The following is a 24,183-nucleotide window of genomic DNA, read 5'->3' on the forward strand; positions in this document are numbered from 1 at the left end:
GGAAATTGGAAATTACGGATGACAATCTTTTATTTGTATATTAACTTTCAATGGAAAATTTAAACGCGTCATACTCTCTGACAGCTTCGATAAGAAATGAAATTGTAATTTTGTAATTAAAAAATATTGAAAAACTGGCAAATATTTATTAAAAATATGATTTATCTCGTCTCGTTCTAACTTTCCCTTTACTCCGTATTAAAACGATATTCAGAAAGCGAGTCCATTGTCCCAGTTACTCTTATCTCTACACTAATCGCTGATCTAGTACGAAATGTGCTTTAGGGTACCTCTCATCATAAAGAGGATTTCCACACGTACGACATAGTTGAGAGGACACCTCGACGACGACTCGACTACACCGACGAGGATGACCGCTTCTATGGCAAGACCGATATCGTGGAAAGCACCACAACGACTCAGGAACAGTATCAAAGTTTCGATCAAACCGACTATAGAAGCACTGCCGTGATTAGACGAGACGATAATTTGAGACCAGAAGGACCGTTTGAAGGAGTGCCTCATACTAAGGACGACTACGTTGTGCCACAGATAATGAAGAGACCGGAACCGCAGAAACCCAAGGACAATTTGCGACCTGAAGGACCGTTCGAAGGAAGACCGAAAGACGATTATAAACCAACCGGAGGCGAAAGAGCAGACGTGAAGAGACCACAGGATAACTTGAAGCCCGAAGGACCGTTCGAAGGACGTCCAAAAGACGATTATTCACCGAAAACAGCTGAACGCCCGGAAGTTAAGAGACCCGAGGATAACTTGAGACCAGAAGGACCATTCGAAGGACGCCCTAAGGATGATTTCATGCCTAAAACAGCGGAAAGACCAGAAGTAAGGAGGCCACAGGATAACTTGCGACCTGAAGGACCATTCGAAGGGCGTCCGAAGGATGATTTCACACCGAAAACAGCTGAACGTCCGGAAGTGAAGAGGCCACAAGATAATCTGAGACCCGAAGGTCCGTTCGAAGGACGTCCAAAGGATGATTTTTCACCGAAGCGAGGTGAAAGACCAGAGGTTAGAAGACCTGAGGATAATTTGAGACCGGAAGGACCGTTCGAAGGTCGACCTAAAGACGATTACAAACCAACCAGAGGCGAAAGAGTTGATGTTAAGAGGCCTGAAGATAATCTGAGACCCGAAGGACCGTTCGAAGGGCGTCCAAAGGATGATTTCTCACCAAAAATAGCTGAACGTCCGGAAGTAAAGAGACCACAGGACAATTTGAGACCCGAAGGTCCGTTCGAAGGACGTCCAAAGGATGATTTTTCACCCAAACGAGGTGAAAGACCAGAAGTTAGAAGACCTGAGGACAATTTGAGACCAGAAGGACCTTTCGAAGGCAGACCCAAGGATGATTACAAACCAACGAGAGGCGAAAGAGCTGATGTTAAGAGGCCTGAAGATAATCTGAGACCAGAAGGACCGTTCGAAGGACGTCCAAAGGATGACTTTACACCAAAAACTGTTGAACGTCCGGAAGTAAGGCGGCCACAGGATAATTTGAGACCCGAAGGTCCGTTCGAAGGTAGACCTAAAGATGATTATAAACCAACCAGAGGCGAAAGAGCCGATGTTAAGAGGCCTGAAGATAATCTGAGACCCGAAGGACCGTTCGAAGGACGTCCAAAGGATGACTTCACACCAAAAACAGCTGAACGTCCGGAAGTGAAGAGGCCGCAGGACAATTTGAGACCCGAAGGACCATTCGAAGGACGGCCAAAGGATGATTTTTCACCCAAACGAGGTGAAAGACCGGAAGTTAGAAGACCTGAGGATAATTTGAGACCAGAAGGACCTTTCGAAGGCAGACCCAGGGATGATTACAAGCCAACCAGAGGCGAAAGAGCTGATGTTAAGAGGCCTGAAGATAATCTGAGACCCGAAGGACCGTTCGAAGGACGTCCAAAGGATGACTTCACACCAAAAACAGCTGAACGTCCGGAAGTGAAGAGGCCACAGGACAATTTGAGACCCGAAGGACCATTCGAAGGACGTCCAAAAGATGATTTTACACCCAAACGAGGTGAAAGACCAGAGGTTAGAAGACCTGAGGATAATCTGAGACCGGAAGGGCCGTTCGAAGGTCGACCTAAAGATGATTTCTTGCCGAAAACGGCGGAAAGGCCAGAAGTGAGAAGACCTCAGGATAATTTAAGACCTGAAGGACCATTCGAAGGACGACCCAAGGATGATTATGTACCAACCAGAGGTGAACGTGCGGACGTGAAACGTCCAGAAGATAATTTGAGACCAGAGGGTCCGTTCGAAGGAAGACCTAAAGATGATTTCTCACCGAAAATAGCTGAACGTCCAGAGGTAAAGAGACCACAAGATAATTTGAGACCGGAAGGTCCATTCGAAGGACGTCCTAAGGACGATTTCACACCGAAAACAGCTGAACGTCCAGAGGTAAAGAGACCACAAGATAATTTGAGACCGGAAGGTCCATTCGAAGGACGTCCTAAGGATGATTTCACACCGAAAACAGCTGAACGTCCAGAAGTCAAAAGACCACAGGACAATCTTCGACCTGAAGGACAGTTTGAAGATAGACCAAGACACGAATATACCCCTGGTGAGAGACGTACACCTATTAAACATCCAGATAACTTGTATCCAGAAGGAGAATTCGAGAGACCATCGCCTGTCCCGTATGGCCCCGGTGAAAGAGCGCCGATTGTCCGACATCCGGATGAGCTGTTTCCTGAAGGCGATTTTCCAGGTAGAGAACGTGTTCCATTCGTCCCAGCTGAACGTAGAACACCCATTAAGCACGATGATAACCTTCGTCCTGAGGGACCTTTCGAAGGTAGACCTAAGGATGATTATAAACCAACGAGAGGTGAACGTGCTGATGTGAAGCGTCCTCAAGATAACTTGAAACCGGAGGGTCCATTTGAAGGAAGGCCTAAAGATGATTACAAACCAACCAGAGGTGAGCGTGCGGACGTGAAACGTCCAGAAGATAATTTGAGGCCAGAGGGTCCGTTCGAAGGAAGACCTAAAGATGATTTCTTACCGAAAACAGCGGAAAGGCCAGAAGTAAGGAGGCCTCAGGATAACTTGCGACCTGAAGGTCCATTCGAAGGACGTCCTAAGGACGATTTCACACCGAAAACAGCTGAACGTCCAGAAGTCAAAAGACCACAGGACAATCTTCGACCTGAAGGACAGTTTGAAGATAGACCAAGACACGAATATACCCCCGGTGAGAGACGTACACCTATTAAACATCCAGATAACTTGTATCCCGAAGGAGAATTCGAGAGACCATCGCCTGTTCCTTATGGTCCCGGCGAAAGAGCGCCGATTGTCCGACATCCGGATGAGCTGTTTCCTGAAGGCGATTTTCCAGGTAGAGAACGTGTTCCATTCGTCCCAGCTGAACGTAGAACGCCCATTAAGCACGATGATAATCTTCGCCCTGAGGGACCTTTCGAAGGAAGACCTAAAGATGATTTCTCACCGAAAACAGCTGAACGTCCGGAAGTGAGGAGGCCTCAGGACAATTTGAGATCAGAAGGTCCTTTCGAAGGAAGACCTAAAGACGATTACAAACCAACTAGAGGAGAACGTGCCGACGTAAAACGTCCTCAAGATAATTTGAAACCTGAAGGACCCTTCGAAGGTCGTCCAAAAGATGATTTCTCTCCGAAAACAGCCGAACGTCCCGAGGTTCGAAGACCTCAGGACAATTTGTATCCTGAAGGCGAATTCGAGAGGCCAGAAAAGCCTGCGGTTGGTCCAGCAGAGAAACGTACACCGATTAAACATCCGGATAACCTCAAACCCGAAGGAGAATTCGTTGGTAAGCCTAAAGATGATTTCACTCCGACTAAAGGCGACAGAGCTGTTGTTAAAAGACCTGAAGACAATTTGAAACCAGAAGGTCCATTCGAGGGCAGGCCTAAGGACGACTATCAACCGGTTCATGGCGAACGAATGGATATCATCAGACGCACGGATAACCTTCGAATGGAAGGTAACATCGAAACTTACAGATCAAGAGACGAATATACGGACTTCTTAATTCGTGAGAGAGCCGAAGTTACCAAGTATCAAGACAATTTGCGTATGGAAGGCGAATTTATCGATGTTAGGACCAGAGACGATTTTAAGGTTGTAAGGGGCGAGAGAGTTGATATAGTGAAGCATCCTGACAATTTGAGACCGGAGGGTCCATTCGAGGGTCGTCCAAAGGACGATTATTCTCCTAAGAGAGCAGAGAGACCGGAAGTAAAGAGACCAGAAGATAATCTCAAACCAGAAGGAGAATTTATTGGCAGACCAAAAGAGGAAGCGCCTAAACAAGGTGAGAGAGCTCCGATTAAGAAACCTAAAGACAATTTGCGACCTGAAGGGGAATTTGAGAGGCCAGAGAAGCAACCTGTTGGTCCTGCTGAAAAGAGAACTCCGATCAAACATGCTGATAATTTGAAACCAGAAGGGGAATTTGAAAGACCTAAACTAGAAGAGTTTAGACCCGCTGAAAGGCCAATTGTCAAGAAACCAACAGACAATCTAAAACCAGAAGGAGACTTCGTTGGTCGGCCCAAAGAGGAAGCACCGCGAAAGGGCGAAAGAGCGGACGTAAAGAGACCAAAGGACAATTTATATCCTGAAGGAGAATTCGAAGTTCCGGAGAGGAAGCCTGTAGGTCCAGCTGAGAGAAGAACACCGATCAAACACGAGGATAATTTGCGCCCTGAAGGTGATTTTGAAAGACCGCAACCTGAAAAATTCAGACCTGCCGAGAGACCAGTTGCGAAGAGACCTCAAGACAACTTGAAACCTGAAGGAGAATTTATTGGACGACCAAAGGAAGAGTCACCGACTAAGGGAGAGAGAGCCGATGTTAAGAGACCAGAAGATAACCTGAAACCGGAAGGTGCTTTCGAAAGACCTGAGAAGCAACCCTTGGGGCCAGCTGAGAAACGCACTCCTATTAAACATCCTGATAACTTGAAACCTGAAGGCGACTTTATCGGAAAGCCAAAAGAAGAAGCTCCTAAACGCGGAGAACGCGCAGATATTAAGAGACCACAAGATAATCTACGTCCAGAAGGTGAATTTGAGAAACCAGAGAAATCTCCAGTGAAACCTGCTGAGAGAAGATCTCCGATTAAACATCCCGATAATTTGAAACCTGAAGGAGAATTCGTTGGTAGACCAAAGGACGATTACAAACCGACTAGAGGAGAACGCGCCGATGTTAAAAGACCCGAGGATAATCTTAAACCCGAGGGACCATTCGAAGGTCGTCCAAAAGACGATTTTGTTCCCGTTCGTGGTGAACGAGTAGATATCGTCAAACGTACGGACAACTTGCGAATGGAAGGAAATATAGAGACTTACAGGTCCAGAGATGAATATACGGACTTCTTAATTCGCGAAAGAGCCGAGGTCACTAAATATCAGGACAATTTGCATATGGAGGGCGAGTTCACTGATATCAGAACGAGAGACGATTTCAAGGTAGTGAAAGGAGAGCGTGTAGATATCGTGAAACATCCGGATAATCTGAAACCGGAAGGTCCGTTCGAGGGTCGACCGAAAGACGATTACTCACCTAAAAAAGCAGACAGACCAGAGATCAAAAAACCAGAGGACAATCTGAAACCCGAGGGAGAATTCGAAAGACCTGAAAAGAAACCTGTTGGTCCAGCGGAAAGACGTTCACCTATAAAACACGATGACAATTTGAAACCTGAAGGTGAATTTATCGGACGTCCGAAGGAGCAGGCACCGAAGAAAGGTGAAAGAGCAGACGTGAAGAAGCCAAAGGACAATCTGAAACCGGAAGGTACCTTTGACAGGCCAGAGAAGAAGCCGATGGGTCCTGCTGAGAGGCGCAGTCCGATTAAACATCCGGATAATTTAAAAACACAGGGAGAATTCGTTGGTCGTCCTAAGGAAGAAACGCCATTGAAGGGCGAACGTGCGGATATTACCAGGCCGAAGGATAATCTAAGACCGGAAGGGGAATTCCAGAGACCGCAGAAGTCGCCTGTTGGTCCAGCCGAGAAGAGAACGCCTATACGTCACGAAGACAATCTTCATCCTGAAGGAGAATTCGTAGGAAGACCTAAAGACGACTTTACTCCAAAACGGGTTGATAGGCCGGTTCAGAAGAAGCCAAAGGATAACTTGAAACCGGAGGGTGAATTCATAGGCAAGCCTAAGGATGATTATAAGCCTACAAAGGGCGAGAGAACAGAGATAGTCGTTCACAGAGATAATTTGAAAATGGAGGGTGATATGGATGTACGTCGGTCAAGAGACGATTACAGGACGATCACCAAGGTGGAAAGAGTCGATGTAGTTCGTCGAGAGGATAACCTGAAGATGGAGGGTGAATTCGTGGATATTCGAAGGCGAGATGACTACAGAGTGACACGCGGTGAACGTAGCGAGATTATCAGACACGAAGATAATTTGAGACCCGAAGGAGAATTCGATAGACCCGATACGTGTCCGATTGGTCCAGCTGAGAGAAGAACACCTATCAAGCATCCTGATAATTTGAAACCTGAAGGGCAATTCGCTCAGCGTCCTAAAGCTCCTACGCCAACCAAAGGAGAAAGGGCTCCGATTAAGAAACCTAAAGATAATCTTAGACCCGAAGGAGAATTCGACAGACCCGAGAAGGCGCCTGTTGGTCCTGCAGAGAGAAGAACACCGATTAAACATCCTGATAATTTGCACCCAGAAGGAGATTTTATTGGAAGACCAAGACAAGACACGCCAACTAAAGGGGACCGAGCTGACGTGAAGAGACCAAAGGACAATTTACATCCTGAAGGTGATTTCGCTAAACGAGCGCCTCAGAAGGTTGGTCCAGCCGAGAGACGCACACCGATTCGTCACGAGGACAACCTTCATCCCGAAGGAGACTTCTATATGGTGCCTAAAGACGATTTCACACCTAAGAGAGGCGAACGAGCGCCAGTTAGAAAGCCGCAAGATAATCTGAGGCCAGAAGGCGAGATGGATGTCAGTCCATCTTCTAAAGATGACTATAGACACGTGAACGGAGAACGAGTGGAAGTTCGTCGACACGAGGATCATCTGAGAATGGAAGGAGAGATAGACGTTCGTAGATCCAGGGACGATTACAAGAAGATCACGAAGGTGGAAAGGGTGAATGTTAGGAAGCACGAGGATAACCTCAAGATGGAAGGTGAATTTATCGATGTACGCAGGAAAGATGATTACACGTACGTAGTCAGCGAACGTACGCCGGTTAAGAAGCATCCTGACAATCTTCGACCGGAAGGAGACTTCGAAAGGCCTGGAAAGTCTCCTCTGGGACCAGGTGAAAGACGTTCGCCTATTAAACATCCCGATAACCTGAGACCAGAAGGTGATTTCGAGCGTAGGACACCGGAGAAGGTTGGTCCGATAGAACGTCGATCTCCAATTCGTCAAGTGGACAATTTGAAACCAGAAGGAGACTTCGTCGGAAGACCTCGCGACGATTTCACACCGAAGAGAGGAGAAAGAGCGGAGGTAATTCGTCGAGAGGATAACTTGAAGATGATCGGCGAGTTCCAAGACTCCACTTCCCAGAGATCCACGTACACGGTGGTTCGTGGAGAACGCGCTGAGATTAAACGTCACGAGGATAATTTGAAGGTGAGCACAGGTGCCATGGAAACGAAGACAACCTCCAGAGACACGTTTACGCCAGCTAAGAAAGAAGTTTCTCCGCCTGGTAGAGCTGTAACTCGCAGACATCACATGGAGTCTTCGATTACCTTAGGAGACGACACTTCTACGATGTCTACGACTACTCAGAGAAACTACAACACTTTCACCAAACGCACTGCCAAGGAAGTTGCCGCAAAGATAAACAGCATGGAAACAGATACCAGGAGAAGCGTTTCATCTGAATCGAAGACCGTAGAAAATGGAACGACGATTACGACTACGAAGAGAACGAGTGGAGAGAGAATCTCATCGACTCAGAACGTTCAGCACCAATCTCAGCGTGTGATAACGGAGCATCGTGCCATACAACCCGATGGTCCTCAGCCAGACTCTAGAAAGTCTCTGTCACCTGTTTCAGGCAATCAGCACTACATAAGCGAACACCATCAAAGAGCACAGTCAAGCGAAAGACATTTAAGATCGCAGAATGTGACTCAAACGCGACGAGTTATCGACGACAGGTCTCTCGCGGATGTGCAAAACCACCAGGGCGTCATGGTCGATGGAAGATACAGCGAACAACAGAGGCAGCAAATCGAAAAACATCAGCAAGAGACAAGCAAAAGGGACTACGTTAACACTCAGCACATCGAGTCTCGACAGACTGCAACCAGACAGAAGCAGCAACACGAACAGCACACAGTTTCCAGCCAAGCTCGCTATAATTCCAACCAGACGAGCAGTGCCGAGTTCAGGCAAGCCATCAGCGGCCAATCTATGGAGAAATTGCAAATGGACGGTGCTGTGACGAAGACCAGTCACCACAGGAAGAACGTAATCTCTTCATCGTCCGCGGACGTTACTAACTCGGTTCTTCACAGACGCAGAGCCACTTCGTCCACGGAGGCTCTTCACACGATCTCTTCTACAGCCGCTGATCAAAAGAAGAGTATCTCGAATTTGGCAGAGAGCGGCCAGTACATCAGCAATTCGAGTCAGAGCAGCGATCGACGTAGTTTGACCTCTTTACATCGCAGCACTAAAGAAGGAAATCCTTGGGCTTCGTCGACCTACGAACGTCCACAGAGAATCGTTCGACAGGACAATTTAACAGTAGGTGGCAAGTTCTATTCTCACAGTGAGGCGAAGAATTATGGAAATTTCACCAGTCAAAAGGTAGAAAGAGTACAGAGACAGGCGAACGTCTCGCACATCAATTTAGGAGATGGAAGCATGGTCACTTCGAGCATGTACAAGAAGGAGTACACGCCCAGACACAAAGGACCCTGTCCTGCGGCGCTTATCGAGGCTAAACAGACGCCTTTCAAGCACACCAGAGACACGCAGAAGCACAAGTTCTATATGCCCGTCATCTCTAATTAAAATAAGTTTCCTTTTCTGCCATAGAGATTATACGATAAAAGCAACTGTAACAGTCGAAGGGTCTCGAGATATTATTTGTTTCTTTTCGCGAGGTTTTTCAGTACATTTAGTATTTTCTTCTGGATGAAGCGTACAGTACTGGTCGGAAATTTGGAATCATTGTAATTGAATGATTTAAGAATTTTGCGTTAACCGGGAAAGCTCTCTCGTTGAAGATTTATCTAAGCGAAAGGAATCATTGTCGATATTTACAGTATTAATTTCGAATCGATATCGAAACCGGTAGAGTCCGAGATTTAAAAAGAAATCTCGGCTGGGAATTTTCTATTATTTTAAAAACTTGTTTCGCTAAATATTTATTCAAATGACGGAAATTGCTATTAATACGTAAAGCGTGGATTTCAAAGTAACACGAAAATTAGCGAAAATTTCGATGTAAATGCAATTAAAAAAGTACGTAATTCCAAATTTGTGATCGGTAGCGTACACTCCAAACATCGGAGGTTCGTTATACATCTCGATTGGGATTAGGTCTAAGCTAAATTTGCGGGCTGTGATGAACTCGTGTCGTTCGATATTTATTTCGTCAAGAATCTCTAGATATCCCGTTCGTCGCTCTGTAATCGGCGTGATCGTTGCAACAGAGGATCGATACCGACATATGGAACTGTGCGAATTACTTAGAAAAGTACACTTTTATGCGCGTAAACGTATACATACATAAAATATATACATACACACATATGCATATATCCGTACCATGTCAATATAATGATAGTTTTATCCTTCGAAAAGGATAAGGTGAGCGCGATGTTGAAAAAAGTACTTCGTCGATATAAAAATGGTTATCGATCAAAAAAAAAAAAAAAAAAAAAGACTAATGATACTTGAACTGAGAGATGCGGATGCGAGATGACATGCAGATGAAAAATCGAGTTAAGATTTATTTTCACCTTAAGCCACGTGTATTACAAAGCAATAACTAGAGCTTAAATCCGTGATACGGACGAATCTGATTAAAACATTAGGTTCGACCGATATTTAGAATAGATGCGACGTTTCAAGTCGCACGTAGCGTTCTTTCTCGACCAGCTTCGTTTTTATATTTAACCGTTTCTTTCGCCTTGCTGACAAATAGACTGCGGATGCTTATGCATTTGTGGAAAATTTAACAGTAGGAAAATGCATATAACGCGCGGGAACATCTGATATATCCGTCACAGGTGAGAAATACGACGGTTTTTTTTTATAATAAAGCAAATTTATATTAAAACTGTTCTTCGCGCATGATTTTCAGGCTACTGTCATTTTCCTGAAATTCGATTAAATTAGCTGATATTCCTTCCTTACGATATATCCATCGACTATCGTCGACAAGCTTACACGTATCTGCGAATCTACATATCAAGTTATGCCTTTCTTTAACTGTTTCATATCGAAACGAGATTTTTCGTTTTAAAAAATATATGAAATCGTACGATAAAAATCGGAAAATAAAAAAAAAAGAACGGACTTGTCATACTTTTCCCCCGTAGTCCTCGTATTTAACGAATGAAAAAGAAATTTTACGTTGCATCATTCTACTTGTACTCGTAGAAAGTATGAAAATATCAATTACGGTATAAACATCCACAGTCTACCGATAACCGTATCATCCCCCGTCCTCTATGTTTTCTTTAACAACCCCGTGATTTACATTAACCCTCAGTATCGTTCGAATAGACGAGTCATGTACGTTGCGACGTTAACATTTCCGGCAGGGCTTCGCGAAGAAGTCGAGCGTTTTCCGGTTTCATTGGTTCGTTCGACGCTACGATGCTTGTTCCCGTTATGGAACGAATTATTATATTATTCATTTTTTGTTTCCTATCTTTTTTTATTCTTTCGCCTTTTTACTTTGATCCGTTTACACCAGGTGTTATGTGTTGTCGATCGAATAAAAATGTTTCGCAATTACTTCTTGACCTTGCATTTCCCCTCCTCGAGTACCACTTCGGTTATTCTCTGGCTTTTCTTTCAATTGTATTTTATATAATCGTTGCATTTAGTCCTTTTGATAACGTTTAAATCGTAATAGATGATCGTCTGATAGGTGATAGATTATACGCGTAGGTGTATGGTTACACGTAACTGCATTCGAGTCACGAAACAAGATTTTCATTTCACCAGACCAGGAGCTGTTCGCGAGGAATGTGAACAACGAGAGCTCCATGGACTTGGCTACAGTTTCTTTTATTTTATTCGAAGACCACGAGGAAAGAATACGATAAGCGGTGTATATCTTTAAACCTGAGAAATTGTGTCGCTTCTTAGCCGCCAGCTGACATCGAGAAACTAAGAGCTCGGTAAAAATAAACTTGTCACGTTTTCCCCGTGTGCTCTTCGTTTTCCTACACGTATAACTAACTCGTTCTGTTAACCTGATTTAAGTAGATGATTACACGTTCAACTTATATTTTATGCGTTTAGCCTTTTCTTACTAATTCTACAGCGAACGATGAACAACTCGAGTATGTATACCAAGATTTACGTATCATCGAGTGAAAGAATTCTATCGTAACACTTACAGAAGCAAACAGGATCACGATGACACCGATCGCATTAAGATGTTGTAAATACGTGCGGTCGAATTTAGCAGCGTTGTTAACGAAACTAGAAAGCAACCGTTTGTTATAAAATATTTGTATCCGAAGTTATTATCACGACCTTGTCGAATGAGTTTCTACGGATTGTAACAATGCGGACAAATGGAAGAGAAGTGAGAAACATCGTTCGAATATGGTTTATGTGTAAGTACGTATAACGTGTCATCGTGTCTAATTCGTAATAAAGAAATTATTTTCTGTATCGTAATTTACTTTCTCACAAATCCAACCTTCGCAAACTGTATACGCGTAGAAGTTACATCGAGGCGAATTTTCATCGATAACAGACGAGCAGTCGTTTCGCTTCGAATAATTAGAAAGTTAAGTTTCAGGTTTTCGCTGAAACGAAAACAGTTGTAACAATTCTACGATAATGATAAGTAAATAATAAGATTTCCGATCAACGCCTAAATCAAATTTCGAAATTCGCTAACACTTTCCAATCGAACGTAAAGATACCGTCTAACACTTTGACTGCTACGTTGACCAGCCAACGCTTGAACTTCTTACAGTTGTAAAAATTGAATGAAAATTGACAGTTAGGGCATTTTGAATATAATCGATAAATAGAAAATACTTTGAAATAAAAAGTGCCCCATTGAACGATTAAACATTTTTATTAGAATATCAAAAAAAAAAAAAAAAAATGAGAACAAATCTTGCATCTAATAGTGCACTATGTTTGCATCCATATCTTTGATGGGTAATCTACGAATATTATTATAAACACACCTCAGAAAATAATCGTAAATGCAGCTTTATGATCATATGATTGAAGTTAGAAGTGCGAACATACCTTGCTATTATATATAGAATGAGCAAATACTGTTTACTAATATCTTTTACACGTTTCAACAGTCCAGAAGGACGTTTTGCTTACGATGAAATAACGAATGCGAATGGTTTGTTGAAATAAACGATGTCTTGTTATATGTCGCTATCAACTGTTACCAAGGCGTCATCCGTGACCAGTAATAAAATAAACGGTCCATTGGAGAAGAATGTCGTCTTACATCATCAATTTATTATTATTTTGTCATTATATGCTTTGAATAATAAGAATACTCCCGTGGCGTCCTGAACCAAAACATGTGATTCCGGCGTGACAGTCAAAGTGTTAAAACGAGGATTCACCGATCATTACGTGATTTATTGCCATGACTACGTGGCATCGATCGTAACAAAAGCAGCCTCTCGATCGAACTCGATCGAATGCTGCTCCATATTCACGCAGCAGCAACGTCGTCCGATACGTTTTCTCAAAAATCAGTAAAAATCAAAATATGAAAGTAGCTCGCACGTCCGGTTATTCGTAGAAATCTACACTACGATGCTCCTTTTGCCACACCATGTACGAACGATTCCAGCTAAACTGTGCCTGCATCCTCGTCCTGTCGATAATACTTCAATCGTTCGTTTCTTACTGCTATCCAGAGCTTTTCAAAGACGCATCCAGGTACCGAAGTATGCCTTACGCGTTTCTTCTTCGTCTATCTGTAATTTATTATCCGTTGCTGTTTCTCCAATTTCATACAGTAGAATTTCGTTCGTACGGACCGTAGCATCTGTTTCAACGAAATTTTTACTTACCGTTAGAACTTAAAGGAACTTTTGCCGATCGAGTTCACTTCTCTGAACACGAATTTAGGATACGCTGCTCGAAATAAACGGAGAATCATATTACGAGTGGTTTCATCGCGTAAATTAAGCGAGCAAAAGCTAATAACCAATAAAATAATAATAATAACAAATAGTTTCTGGCAAATTGACACAAGTTTTTATAGCTTCAGCCATCGATATTTTATTATACAGCTATCGATTTCCTTATATATATGTATAATATAGTAAATTATATAACAATTAAATATAAATAATCAGAATATATAATATAATTACTTATTTACTCATGAGCTCCAATTAAATGGAATGGAACGACTCGACAGGTTTATGTACAAATGGAATTCTACCGTCACCCATAAATTGTTTCTTTATATCCAATTAGACATCTTGTGGTTGCTTCTCTTCTGTTCTCAGTAACGCGCAAGCCAATGGTTACGTAATCGAGAACCAAAACAGCAAATTAGATCCATCGATCGAGCGAATTTTTCGGTCGGCCGGTGAACAAAGAAACGATCTAATTAATTCGAAACGCAACATCGACGCTAAAGAGAGCGGCAAAGCTGCGCAGGTCGAGGACGCTGATAAGCGTGCACGGGTGAAACGTGATAACGCTGTTAAAAAGAGCACTACGAAGAGTTTGAACGAAGCGGCGAAGGACGAAAAACGTTCGACTTCTAACAAAGCTGGTAAAAGTGCTTCGAGAATCGATCGCTCTTCCAGAGATCTTCCGAAGCTTCCAGACAAAGATTACGAGGCCCCTGTTGATCAGGAAAAATTCGAGTATGCGGACGAAGCTGAAGACGAGTCCGCAGTTGGTTCAAAACACAAAGAAACCAGGTATTTTCGCGTGTAGGATGAACGATTGCCAGTAGACCGTGGACTATAACGGAAATTTATATTTTTGACGATATAATTTAGAAAGTAGAATCTTGGCGTAAAATTGGTGTCACTTAGCAACTTATAGAAATCGCTTTTCTTCGAAGACGAATCAACTTATTATTTAACCCGATATGATACATGCAACGTTATCGCATAATACGCAAAGCGTATGATATAAGTTAACTTATGTATAAAATGTTCAGGTACAAGGGCAACGACCATGTAAACGAAGATTCTGCGAGATTTATCGATCAGGAAGAAAGATCTAACTTGTACGATGACTTCGAATCGAAAGACGTGGTGAAAAGAGGAATTTCCGGCTCTGAGGACTACGAAGAGATGGACGACGACGCTCTCGCAGCTGCAGAAGACACTGCAGCCTTAGAGGACAATGCATCGGACGAAGAAACTGATAAAAGAAAGGTGCACGGTGACGTTCGAGTGAAGAGGGACCATGAAAATTCGAAAGAAACGGACAACGCCGAGGTTGCTGGGAAAGCAGCGAATCCTGCAACGTCTAGCGATCTGTCTAGCGATCAAAAAACCGCAGAGACGTCCTTAAAACGAGACACCGCTACTGACAAGGATAGCAAAGTAGCCGAGGCTCGAGTAACCAAAGCTGACAAGGATTCCAACGATCAGTCGAAAAGGAACGTAGTTGAGAAGAACGAGAATGAAGCGTCGAAGATCAATTGCGATCGCGAAACGGATAATTCGAAGCAGCCATCGACGTCAAACGACCAAAAACCAACGATCGAAGGCAGCGAAACTGCGAAAATCCTGGCTCAAGGAAGCGAAGAGGCTACAGGAGACGCGAAAACGCGGGAAATTAATTTGTCCGGTAACAACAAGGCAGCCAACGAGTTGGTCGGTGACGCTTCTGGCGTTAAAGAAACCTCGAAAGCTGAGGAGTCGAAAATTGCCGACGTAGCCAGCAGCGCAGACGCGGCGAAAGTGGAAGTTGTGGCGAACGCGGCGGAAACGTCGGCTGCGGATGATTCTGAGAAATTAACGAATTCGAAGAACGAAGCTGAGACTGCGGAACAGATAGACGAAGACTATCAGAAACGGGTGGAGGAGCAGATCCAGCGAAAGATCGATTCGATCAAAGAGCAGATTAAACGAGAGATCGAGGAGAACCAGCGCCTTAAGGACATCGAGGAGAATAACGCGAGATTCGACGAATTGCGCGAATTGGAAGAAGACGAGGAAGAACAGGCTCCGGAGGTCGCACTGACCGGAGATGACGCGCCTAAGAGATCTGTCGCGGATAGAAATTCCGGCAAGTCTCGGATTCGTGATAACGTGGAGAAACAGCCGATAAAGAGGAAAAAGAGACAAGACAGCGGTCAGGAAAAGACGCGAGACGCTAGTGACTCGAGTTCGAATAAAAAATCTTGGCCGAGAACGGTGAAGAAGCGATCGATAATGCAATCGGAAACGATACCAAAGAAACACGCGCGACAGGCGTTTTTGACGAGAACCGATCGGAAGAAGAAGAGAAAAAGAAGATCTAAAAATTCTATGTTGATCCCGGAACAACGTAACGTCAAGCTGGAGGGAAGTCTACCGGCTGATTACACGTTGGACTCGAACTTACGAGGGGCACTTGCTGATGCAAAGGTGAAAGAAGGGAATTAATCATCGTTAACTTGTTGACCGGGTTGTTCTTTAAACTTTTGTGGAATTACGAAATTAAAAATTCACGGTAGACACGAGTCTCAGTCTTTGCAGAAGGGAAAATTTGTACAACGAGTACTCTTGTACAAACGTGATGTAATTTATAATTCGGCAAAAAGAAATGGAATGGTTAAATAATGAGATTATTCAAACGGCGAGTTAACTCGTCTTCCCGGTTAACAGGTTAATTTCTACGAGCGTCATTAAACGAATGGTTCCGTCGGTAGCCGAGCGCGTCCAAGATGACGGAAGACGAAAAGGCAGTGGCAGAACAGGGTTCTTTGTTAGAGAAAAGATCCGATTCCGTGGCGTCGCTAACGGGTAGTAACGAAGAAATGGGGCCACTGGCGACGGAATACGGGGAAGCTTTCGGCGGCTTGAATGGAGATCCAGGGATGGCGTTAGCTAGATTTAAAAGGATCAAACGAGTCCTCAGACCTCCAGCTTCCAAGACCTAGCGCTAGATTAAAAAAGGATACGAAATTTTACGCCGATTCAATTGACGTCGCGTGCAGCGATGTTAATCGAAAGATATTCGATGGAAAACAATATTAGCAAACGATAGGTACATTAATTAGCTGTAGAGGTTCGTTTATAGAGTATACGTAAGTCTATTTAAGACTTGTCAAGAGCAGAGAAATTTTGTAAGAAGACTAAGTGTTAATGGTTGATAGAGAAACATTGGTTTTGGTAATCGGTGCATATAATCAGTCGTTGATACAGTTCGGTATTTCGAATACCTTGGAATACAATGCGTTTCTAATATTCTTCTCGTACCGTATCATATCATTTTTTAGAACGGAAGTCACGTCGTGTGACGTACAGTTTCGCTCATAGTTTCGAATATTTAATCCTCGACCGATGAATAAACTGCACGCCCTGTTGCACATTCGATCCGATTAAGTAGAACGAGTCGATGCTGTTCAAACTTCCGTGCGCAATTCTGTTAAATAATAAAGAAAAACACTTTGAGACAAGCGACGCGCGTCGTAGACGAGATGTAGCAATAAAAATCAAAATTCGTATATCGGAATTTTATTGAGAAAAAAGATATATATATATATATTTGAATTACCTGGACGATCCACGTGGTTGGATGGCGGCACTAAAGGAAAAGAGAGAAAGAAAGACAGGTGCCTAGGCAAATACACAGATAAACATTCGTAAGACGTTCAAGATTTAATAACAAAGATACGATTAAACACGAAGAAGACACATAGATCGTTAACCTTCTTTTTGTGCGCTTACATTACGGGGGAGACTTTTTGACTTTTAAACTTTCGGCAAACGAGTACCGACGTCTCCTACTTGTACCATCCATCTCTCCATATCACCGTTCTACTTTACAACAATATGAAACAATTATTTACACATCGACGGGCAGAAGGACCACGGTGTCGTGTGAGAAATCTTTCAATGCGTTTTATTCCTTTTTCCCTCTTTTCTGCTTTCTTTTCTTTTTGTTTCGTTTCGTTTCGTTTCGTACGTGCATCGCGCCGACGTGCGCCGTCTTTAAAATGCGCAGAGTTTTCTTTCAGCTAGCAACTCGAAAACGTACTGGAAAGTATCATCGAGATCGACATTTCACTACGAATGTTACTCGCTAGCGAGAAGTTCGATCTCGATTCGCTCGTTTCGCGTTCTTGGCCGCGTTCGCTCGATCGATCGCGATTAAATTCACGCGAATGATTTTTTGATATTTTGGTCTCGTGTTTCGCAGAAAAATCGCTATCGTAGGCTCTGCGAACTGTTGGAAAATAGACTTTGCAGAAAGGATTGGAAATAAAAATTCTATTAACCCTTTGACAGTGTAATGAGGAAATTTACCTTCAAACCTCGTTTTTCGCATTTCTGCGCCATTTTGCATATTAATTTACCAATTAATAATATCACTAAATTAACCAGTTACAGATTAGAGGCTGCACGCTTCGCTTTTACAAGTTTGTCATGTTATGTGAAAATTGGTTAACCGAAAGATCTGCGATTTATGAAACTTATTTGTAAAGCCTCGTTTGTCCTATCGCCAAACTTGTTACTGTTACTCGAGAGAAATATGTAAGACAATTTACATATTGTTTTATCCAGGTATATTAAAACAACAAATGTCTCGAAGAAGCCCACCAAGTAAACCAGAAATGTAAAAAACCGTCCACGGTTTAAGGCGGAAGTTTTCTATAACTAATATAAGGTCTAGGTGAAAGAATAATAAAAAGAAATACTAAATAAATCCATGAAGTAACCGTCACGTTAAAAAACAGGAATTCAACGATGTGAATTAATAAAAAAAAAGTTGTAAATAAAATGTTGCGTTAACGCAACATTCGCCTTTTTGCGGTCTAATTTACAGCGCTATATTTGACGATTTGCCTGAATCTCTCTCGAGCTACACCGTTAAAGGGTTGATGGAGCATCGCAGAGAAAGCGTGCTAACTTTCCATCGCCAAAAACGATTGGTTCGCGCGAGTTTAAACGCGATACCGAGCGCGCATCGCGCTCAAGCCTCCTTCGTCGCGTCTCTGGTCGCAGACTGACTTCGTGAATTGGTCGTGCGAGAGCGTGTACAGCGCGCTGCCGATCTTTAGTTAGATAGATTAAAGACGAACATCAGTCTGACAAAAAAGGCTCGTTGGTGAAACGTTTCAGGCACCGATCGTTACAAAAGTCGTCGCGCCGTCATCCAGTCCTTTCTCGATCCTGTTTCGTCGCGGGGCGAAAAGCCGTGGTCAAGCTCGCGTTGATTTCCGAACGCGATATAATTGATAAATCTCAAGCCAGGAAAATTGACGTTTCTTCTTTTTGTTGCAAGCGTTTTGGAAGGTCGGCGCGGGTCGCGTGATAATTTCGCGGTAGGCGCGCAGTCGAGCAAGGACTAAAACGAGCGCAAATGGTGAAAATCCGAGCGTGAAAACGTTATAGTAGGTGAGCGTAAGAAGGCGACGCGGTTGAAGACGAGACGAGGCGAAAAAATCGTGGCTAATCTTGTTATAAGATAAGAAACCGGATCGTTCTGTGCGGTGGATGTTTTTGTTCCGACGGATGCTCTGCTTGGTACTTAGTGCATGTCGATATTGAGACTTTCTTTTTATTTAAAAAAATCGATGTCTGAGAAATGGTGTTCACAATAATTATGGTACAACAACGTAACGGCATTACAGACTTAAATATGCGTTATATATATACACATATATATTATTATATGTATGTATATATATAAACATATACGTACACGTATATATGTATATATATGCGTAATATTTATAATAATATAGGTAATTCTCTTTACCACGATAACATGGCTATATACAAATATTACAATGTTTCCTTCCTTCCGTTTCTCTTTCCTAAAATCCTCGCATGCGCGCGTTCGATGCGACGATCGATCAGAGGTCGAGACGTTTCCCTACATCCGCTGTGTGCATTTCTCTTCTGTCGTTTCTCGTCGTCTTGTCAACCTTTTTAAACGCACGGGTCGCGACGAAAACGTATCCTCGTTTCGGTTTCGGCGCGCTTGTCACGCAGACACCAGATCTCCGTTTCTTACGACGATAAATCAACGTGTTCATCCTTTTAACCGTTCTCTTTCTCTTAGCGCAGAAACAGCGTGCGTGTATACGTATGTCTATGAGAGAGAGGGGAGGAGGGCAGGGTGGGTGTGTGTGTGTGTGTGTGTGTGCGCGCGCGCGTGTGGTGTGTAGGCGGAAGAGAAACAGTTGGAAAAGGAGAAAGAGAGCAAGGAGTGCGATCGTGGTATATTTTACGCGTATTCTTTTTCATTCGTACGCGTATGTACGTTGAGAGAAGAAAGTGGAGAAGAAGGATTAAAGCAAAGGAGGAAAAGAGAAAATGCCCTGAAATATCACGCAGGTCTCTGTTAAATATCAACAAACAAAATAATTCCTCGCGTCGTCGAGCGTTAACTGCTCCTCGAAACCGGAAATTTTCATTCGATCGCTGCATTTGTCTAGCTATCTAGATTCATAGACTATGGAAATTCTCAACGAAATAAGATTCAGCGTGAGCCGAGTCGCCGGCCATTCACGAATTTCCCGATACTGAGGAGATTTTGTTACGTGAATTCGTTGATTCCTTCGAGTACAGTACGACATCCTTCAGGACTCGACGCACACCGCAACAATTCCACCAAATGTATCCGTTACGTTCGCTTTCTTTCTTATATCGGCGCATATCCCTCGACCTTTCGGTATCGGACCTTGATCTTATCGATAACGAGCTGTTTACTGCGATCACGTTGACAATTTGACTCGCTAGTACGACATTGTGGCGAGTCGAAGCGGAACTCGCGCGAATCGTTGATCGCTCGCTTTAGGTACTGCGACTTAGAAAAACTAAAGAGTCGCGTACGGTGGAAAAGAGTGCGCGTCGTAGATCGTTCGACCTAGGCGGCACCAAAATTGACGTGGTTGACTCGGATCTAGGGTGGTTTGTACAGGTGTTCGGACGATCGTCGGGGATCGTTACGTTGCTCGTTTACGTTGTACGTTCCCACCAATCGATCAGAACGATCTTACAATCTATAAAATGGGGCGACAAATATCTACGCGCTTTGGCACCATCTCGCGGAAACGAGACTTTCTCGTGGCAAAAGTGAACGAATCGAAGGGAAATTCCTCCCTTTCTTTCTATCTTTATCGATCGTTCACCTGGACCAGGTTACAAATTGCAACAGGTTTTTTTTAAATACACAACATTTCCCTTACGACTCGTGTAAGCTGATTCCTTTGATCGCCCTTGAACTTTCTGCTACGATGTAGCAAAAATCGTTGCTAAGCGCGAAACTCTTACGCATAGGTTTACGATACTAATTTTTAATTTCTACGCGCTTTTCTACGAATCGGGTTTTTCGTTATCGTTGAATAAAATTTTATCAAAATTTCCAAGGGTACAAATTCTCATCGTTTAATCGCAACCCTCGAAAACTATGATCAAAAGAGTGAAATTTTATCCCTCGAGTATATTTTAACATTATCGTTTCATAGTAACGCAACGAGCAACGTTATTTGTAATTATCAGTAACATAGCTATCTCAATACTGAAGATAATATTGAATTACGGTGTTGAACATATTCGCTCGATATCGAACGTGACAATAATAAAAACCATGTTTGTTGTGTTTAACGTTATTGATTTCTAAACTATGTATTGCGCTGGAATTTCAGCCATTCCAGTCATTTCAGACGTTCTTTTATAATCATAGTTTTCAAGGGTTAACTTAGATATGCCAATCAAGCTTGCAAAACGGCGACTGCAATGTATTTTTATTACATTTCGCGATTTTTACAATATTACCCGAAAACGTTTAGAATGGGTAAATCCATTTATAAAAAGTAGCCAAGAATAGTACAAAAATGTATTCATCGTATTCGATTTAAGCTTCAAACGAAGAGAAAATGTGACTAATTTAAAAAGATGCTACGAAAAGAATTCAGCCGTATCTGCATTAATTTCTACAATGTCAAAGAATTCGTTCGCGAAGCGGAAGTTCATCCATCAAAGACCCTATAATTACGTTATTCCACGACGTATTTTGAAGTTTACGATTAATACACGAGTCACACGAACAGGTGCGAATAAATATGTTATTTATCGGGACCGCAGAATAGACGATGAAGATTAATCGATGATATCGAGACTAAGGATATCTGCGTTAATAACTAACCATCGCTCGAAATCGACCACGACCATTCATTCAATGATTTGTAATGTTGTTTACGAGGATATCACGTCCGATCGATGCACAAGCCTGTCGCCAGTTTCGCGTGTTGCTGATTAACTTGGAAACGATCGGATGTTGTGCTTAGGCACGATAACAGGCAGTATACTCGGTACAGTAGAGGGACTGTATAGCGAGAACCGGTACAGAACCTGAAACAACGGCGACACAGCGTGGATCGGGAGCGTTGCGTGGAAATAAAGCCGGCCGTAAACTCTAGAAAATTGTCAACAAGCGTTAGAGTAACTTTCTGCGAAATTCAATTTCAATAGAACTCTATTAAAAAGTTTCGACAAACGTGTCAGGCTTTCGATCACGCGCCATTCGTTCGCGCTCGAGCGAGCGTCTCGACCGATCAACCTCTCCGTTTGCCTCGAATAAACGAATTACTCGACCGATTTCTAGTATGGTCGTAGCGCCGCGAGCGTACGAATCGATTCGATAGGTGCGAACGCGGCCTCCGCTAGAGCCAATATCTTTACCGTGCGCTCCTCCTTTTTGTACTTGAACGGCTATAAAGCGGTCGCTGTAAAGTGTTCGTTTTCATCTTCGCTCTCTTTTTTTACATTTTTATCGTTATTTAACACGTACGACGAATGTTTAACAATATACAATTATACGATATAATGCGTGATTGAATAAAATTCTAAGGTACAAAACATCTGAGTGATTCGAATAGTTTGCGGATAGTCCTGTTAACACTTTCGGATGTGTCGTAGTCTAAGATTTGCTGCGTGGACGCGCTTTTTGTTTTCGTTCGGTCGTTCCTCTTGCACGCTTATATAATCAAAGAGCGAATGACGCTCGAAAAAGGTCGATTATCACTACGTACACTGTATACAGATATAAGCGTCGTTTTATTTTTTTTATTTTCTCAATTATTATAGTAGTCGAATAAGTCTAACGCGACAAGCGCTGCCGCTGGCATCCAATTTAAATGTTTTACGTGTATACAAAGTACAGCGTATTACTTTCAAAAAACAATTGACGACCGCCGAAGGTACACTCGTCTCTGCGGTTTTATTTCCTTCTTCCTACCTTTTGTTCGTTTCTCTCTTTGCTTCTCTTCTCTTCTCTTCTTTCTCATTTCCATTCTTTTGTAGTAATTACCTTTACTTTTCTCTTCGTTTAACGTCTACCGCGCGAAGCGACACTGCGAACGAAGAAAATGATATAGAATCGAATTGAACTCGCTAAGTTCGAATTCGAACGTACAAAGTGGAAACCAACGAATCGTCTTTGTTCAACGATTCGGCGAAATCGATCGGTTAGCGGTTCGGGAAAGGAAACTCGAAATGTAGGTGAACGCTGAATCGAGCGCGAGTGCACAACGAAGGAAAGGATAGAGAGTAAAGTGTTCAAATGCTCGATCGTTTTCGGCGAGATATCACCGAGGGGTGTCTCCCTCCTCTCTCCACTGTCTATGTCTTTATGCGTTTCACATGCTTGATAGCTTCTTCCCCGTTAAGTACTCCCCGTACGTCGATGAGGAGCATAACCAACCCATATTCTGTATTTTTTTTTCTTATTTTTCTTTTTTCTTTTATCATTTTCGCTAAACGTTAATTTTCACCTAAACAGTAGTATCTTTCTTTTTTACCTTACTAGGATCGTATATGATAAAAGCATGTATAAATCAGTAGACATTTTGTTTTGTGCTTCTTAGAGATCATACATGATACAATGTACAAAGTAGTATAAAATAAAAAAAGGATTAATAAAGATTTGTATTACTTAATCCTCAATTAACGGTTTATCACGAACGGGACATCAGTGTCGCTTGGTCGATTCCAACGCGAACACGTTTTCTGGCCGATTGTTCGCCTTCGTGACGTACGATCGTAATTTCTCGTTGCTTTCGTCTTCGATATTACAGCATTTTCGACGGAGAAAGATCGAACGAATCGCATAATTAATTCGTTGATCGCGTTCCCACCGATTATTTTTAATCGATCTACGATGTTCTCGTTTTCCTTTTTTCCGACGTCGATGACGAAGATATGGCGGTGGTAACGATTGCTCCGTTCGTAGAAATACGATTTCCCGTTGGAAGCGCATCGACGGCCGCGAACAAGACTCGTCCCATTTGTCAAAGTGTCCCAAGAATAAATCGCGACACCAGGACAGATAAATCTTCCTACGTAATATAGTCAGCGCATAATCGAAAATGAGTAAAATGTCTCGCCTTAAAGTCGATCCCGCCTAAAATGGGCTTCGGCGCTGGGATCGGATATAACCATCGTCGGGTCGGTGAGCATTTGTAGACCATCCATGTCGATGGGATCGAGACCCTGTCTCAAAGCGTCGTCCGATGGAAAAAGATCTGGGTCGAAGTCGCCCATCATCGCCGTCCCGAGATCTTTTACGAATTCTGGATTCGTAAGGTCGTCTGCCCCGGAGAAGTCTGCGAAAGAAGAATCGTTCAGGTCCTCGATAATCGCATTTTAGTTGTTTCTTAAGGTACCTTAGTATTAAATAAAAAATTATTGCTCAAATAATGAGAGAGATTGTCGGCGACAAAAAGCCGATTACCAGGCTATCGGTCGGTAAAGTGTTAAGAATACATTTAAGAAA

The 24,183-nt window shown here is 43.0% G+C and overlaps 3 protein-coding genes across 7 annotated transcripts in view; 2 read left to right on the forward strand and 1 right to left on the reverse strand.

Moving 5' to 3' along the window:
- The window catches only part of Sdb (SAXO downstream of blistered), a 47,263-nt gene extending 35,356 nt beyond the window's left edge, over window positions 1–11,907 (forward strand). For both annotated transcript variants that reach the window (XM_033331728.2, XM_033331726.2), the window contains exon 6: window positions 286–11,907. In XM_033331728.2, coding sequence (XP_033187619.2) covers window positions 286–9,054 — 8,769 coding nt within the window. In that variant the 3' untranslated portion in view covers window positions 9,055–11,907. The remainder of the gene's footprint in view (window positions 1–285) is intronic.
- On the forward strand, window positions 9,826–20,595 carry LOC117155636 (uncharacterized). The gene is made up of 4 exons (XM_076619136.1): window positions 9,826–9,855; window positions 13,702–14,156; window positions 14,402–15,821; window positions 16,106–20,595. The coding sequence occupies exons 1-4, from the start codon at window positions 9,826–9,828 to the stop codon at window positions 16,334–16,336; spliced, it is 2,136 nt and encodes a 711-aa protein (XP_076475251.1). The 3' UTR covers window positions 16,337–20,595.
- Crtc (CREB-regulated transcription coactivator) overlaps window positions 17,039–24,183 on the reverse strand; it is a 64,588-nt gene continuing 57,443 nt past the window's right edge. For all 4 annotated transcript variants that reach the window (XM_076619605.1, XM_033331818.2, XM_033331823.2 and 1 more), the window contains one exon: window positions 17,039–24,013. In XM_076619605.1, the coding sequence (XP_076475720.1) occupies window positions 23,796–24,013 (218 nt within the window). In that variant the 3' untranslated portion in view covers window positions 17,039–23,795. The remainder of the gene's footprint in view (window positions 24,014–24,183) is intronic.

Source organism: Bombus vancouverensis, chromosome 6 (genome assembly GCF_051014615.1).
Source record: "Bombus vancouverensis nearcticus chromosome 6, iyBomVanc1_principal, whole genome shotgun sequence".
In the NCBI taxonomy this organism is placed as follows: Eukaryota; Metazoa; Arthropoda; class Insecta; order Hymenoptera; family Apidae; genus Bombus; species Bombus vancouverensis.

Excerpts from the sequence above, each read along its gene's own strand:
- LOC117155636 (XM_076619136.1), top strand. The coding sequence starts at position 9,826 with ATGATAGTTTTATCCTTCGAAAAGGATAAG. Across the intron at positions 9,856-13,701 it reads TATCCTTCGAAAAGGATAAG|ACATCTTGTGGTTGCTTCTC; the intron begins GTGAGCGCGATG and ends ATATCCAATTAG. Across the intron at positions 15,822-16,105 it reads GGGCACTTGCTGATGCAAAG|CCGAGCGCGTCCAAGATGAC; the intron begins GTGAAAGAAGGG and ends TTCCGTCGGTAG.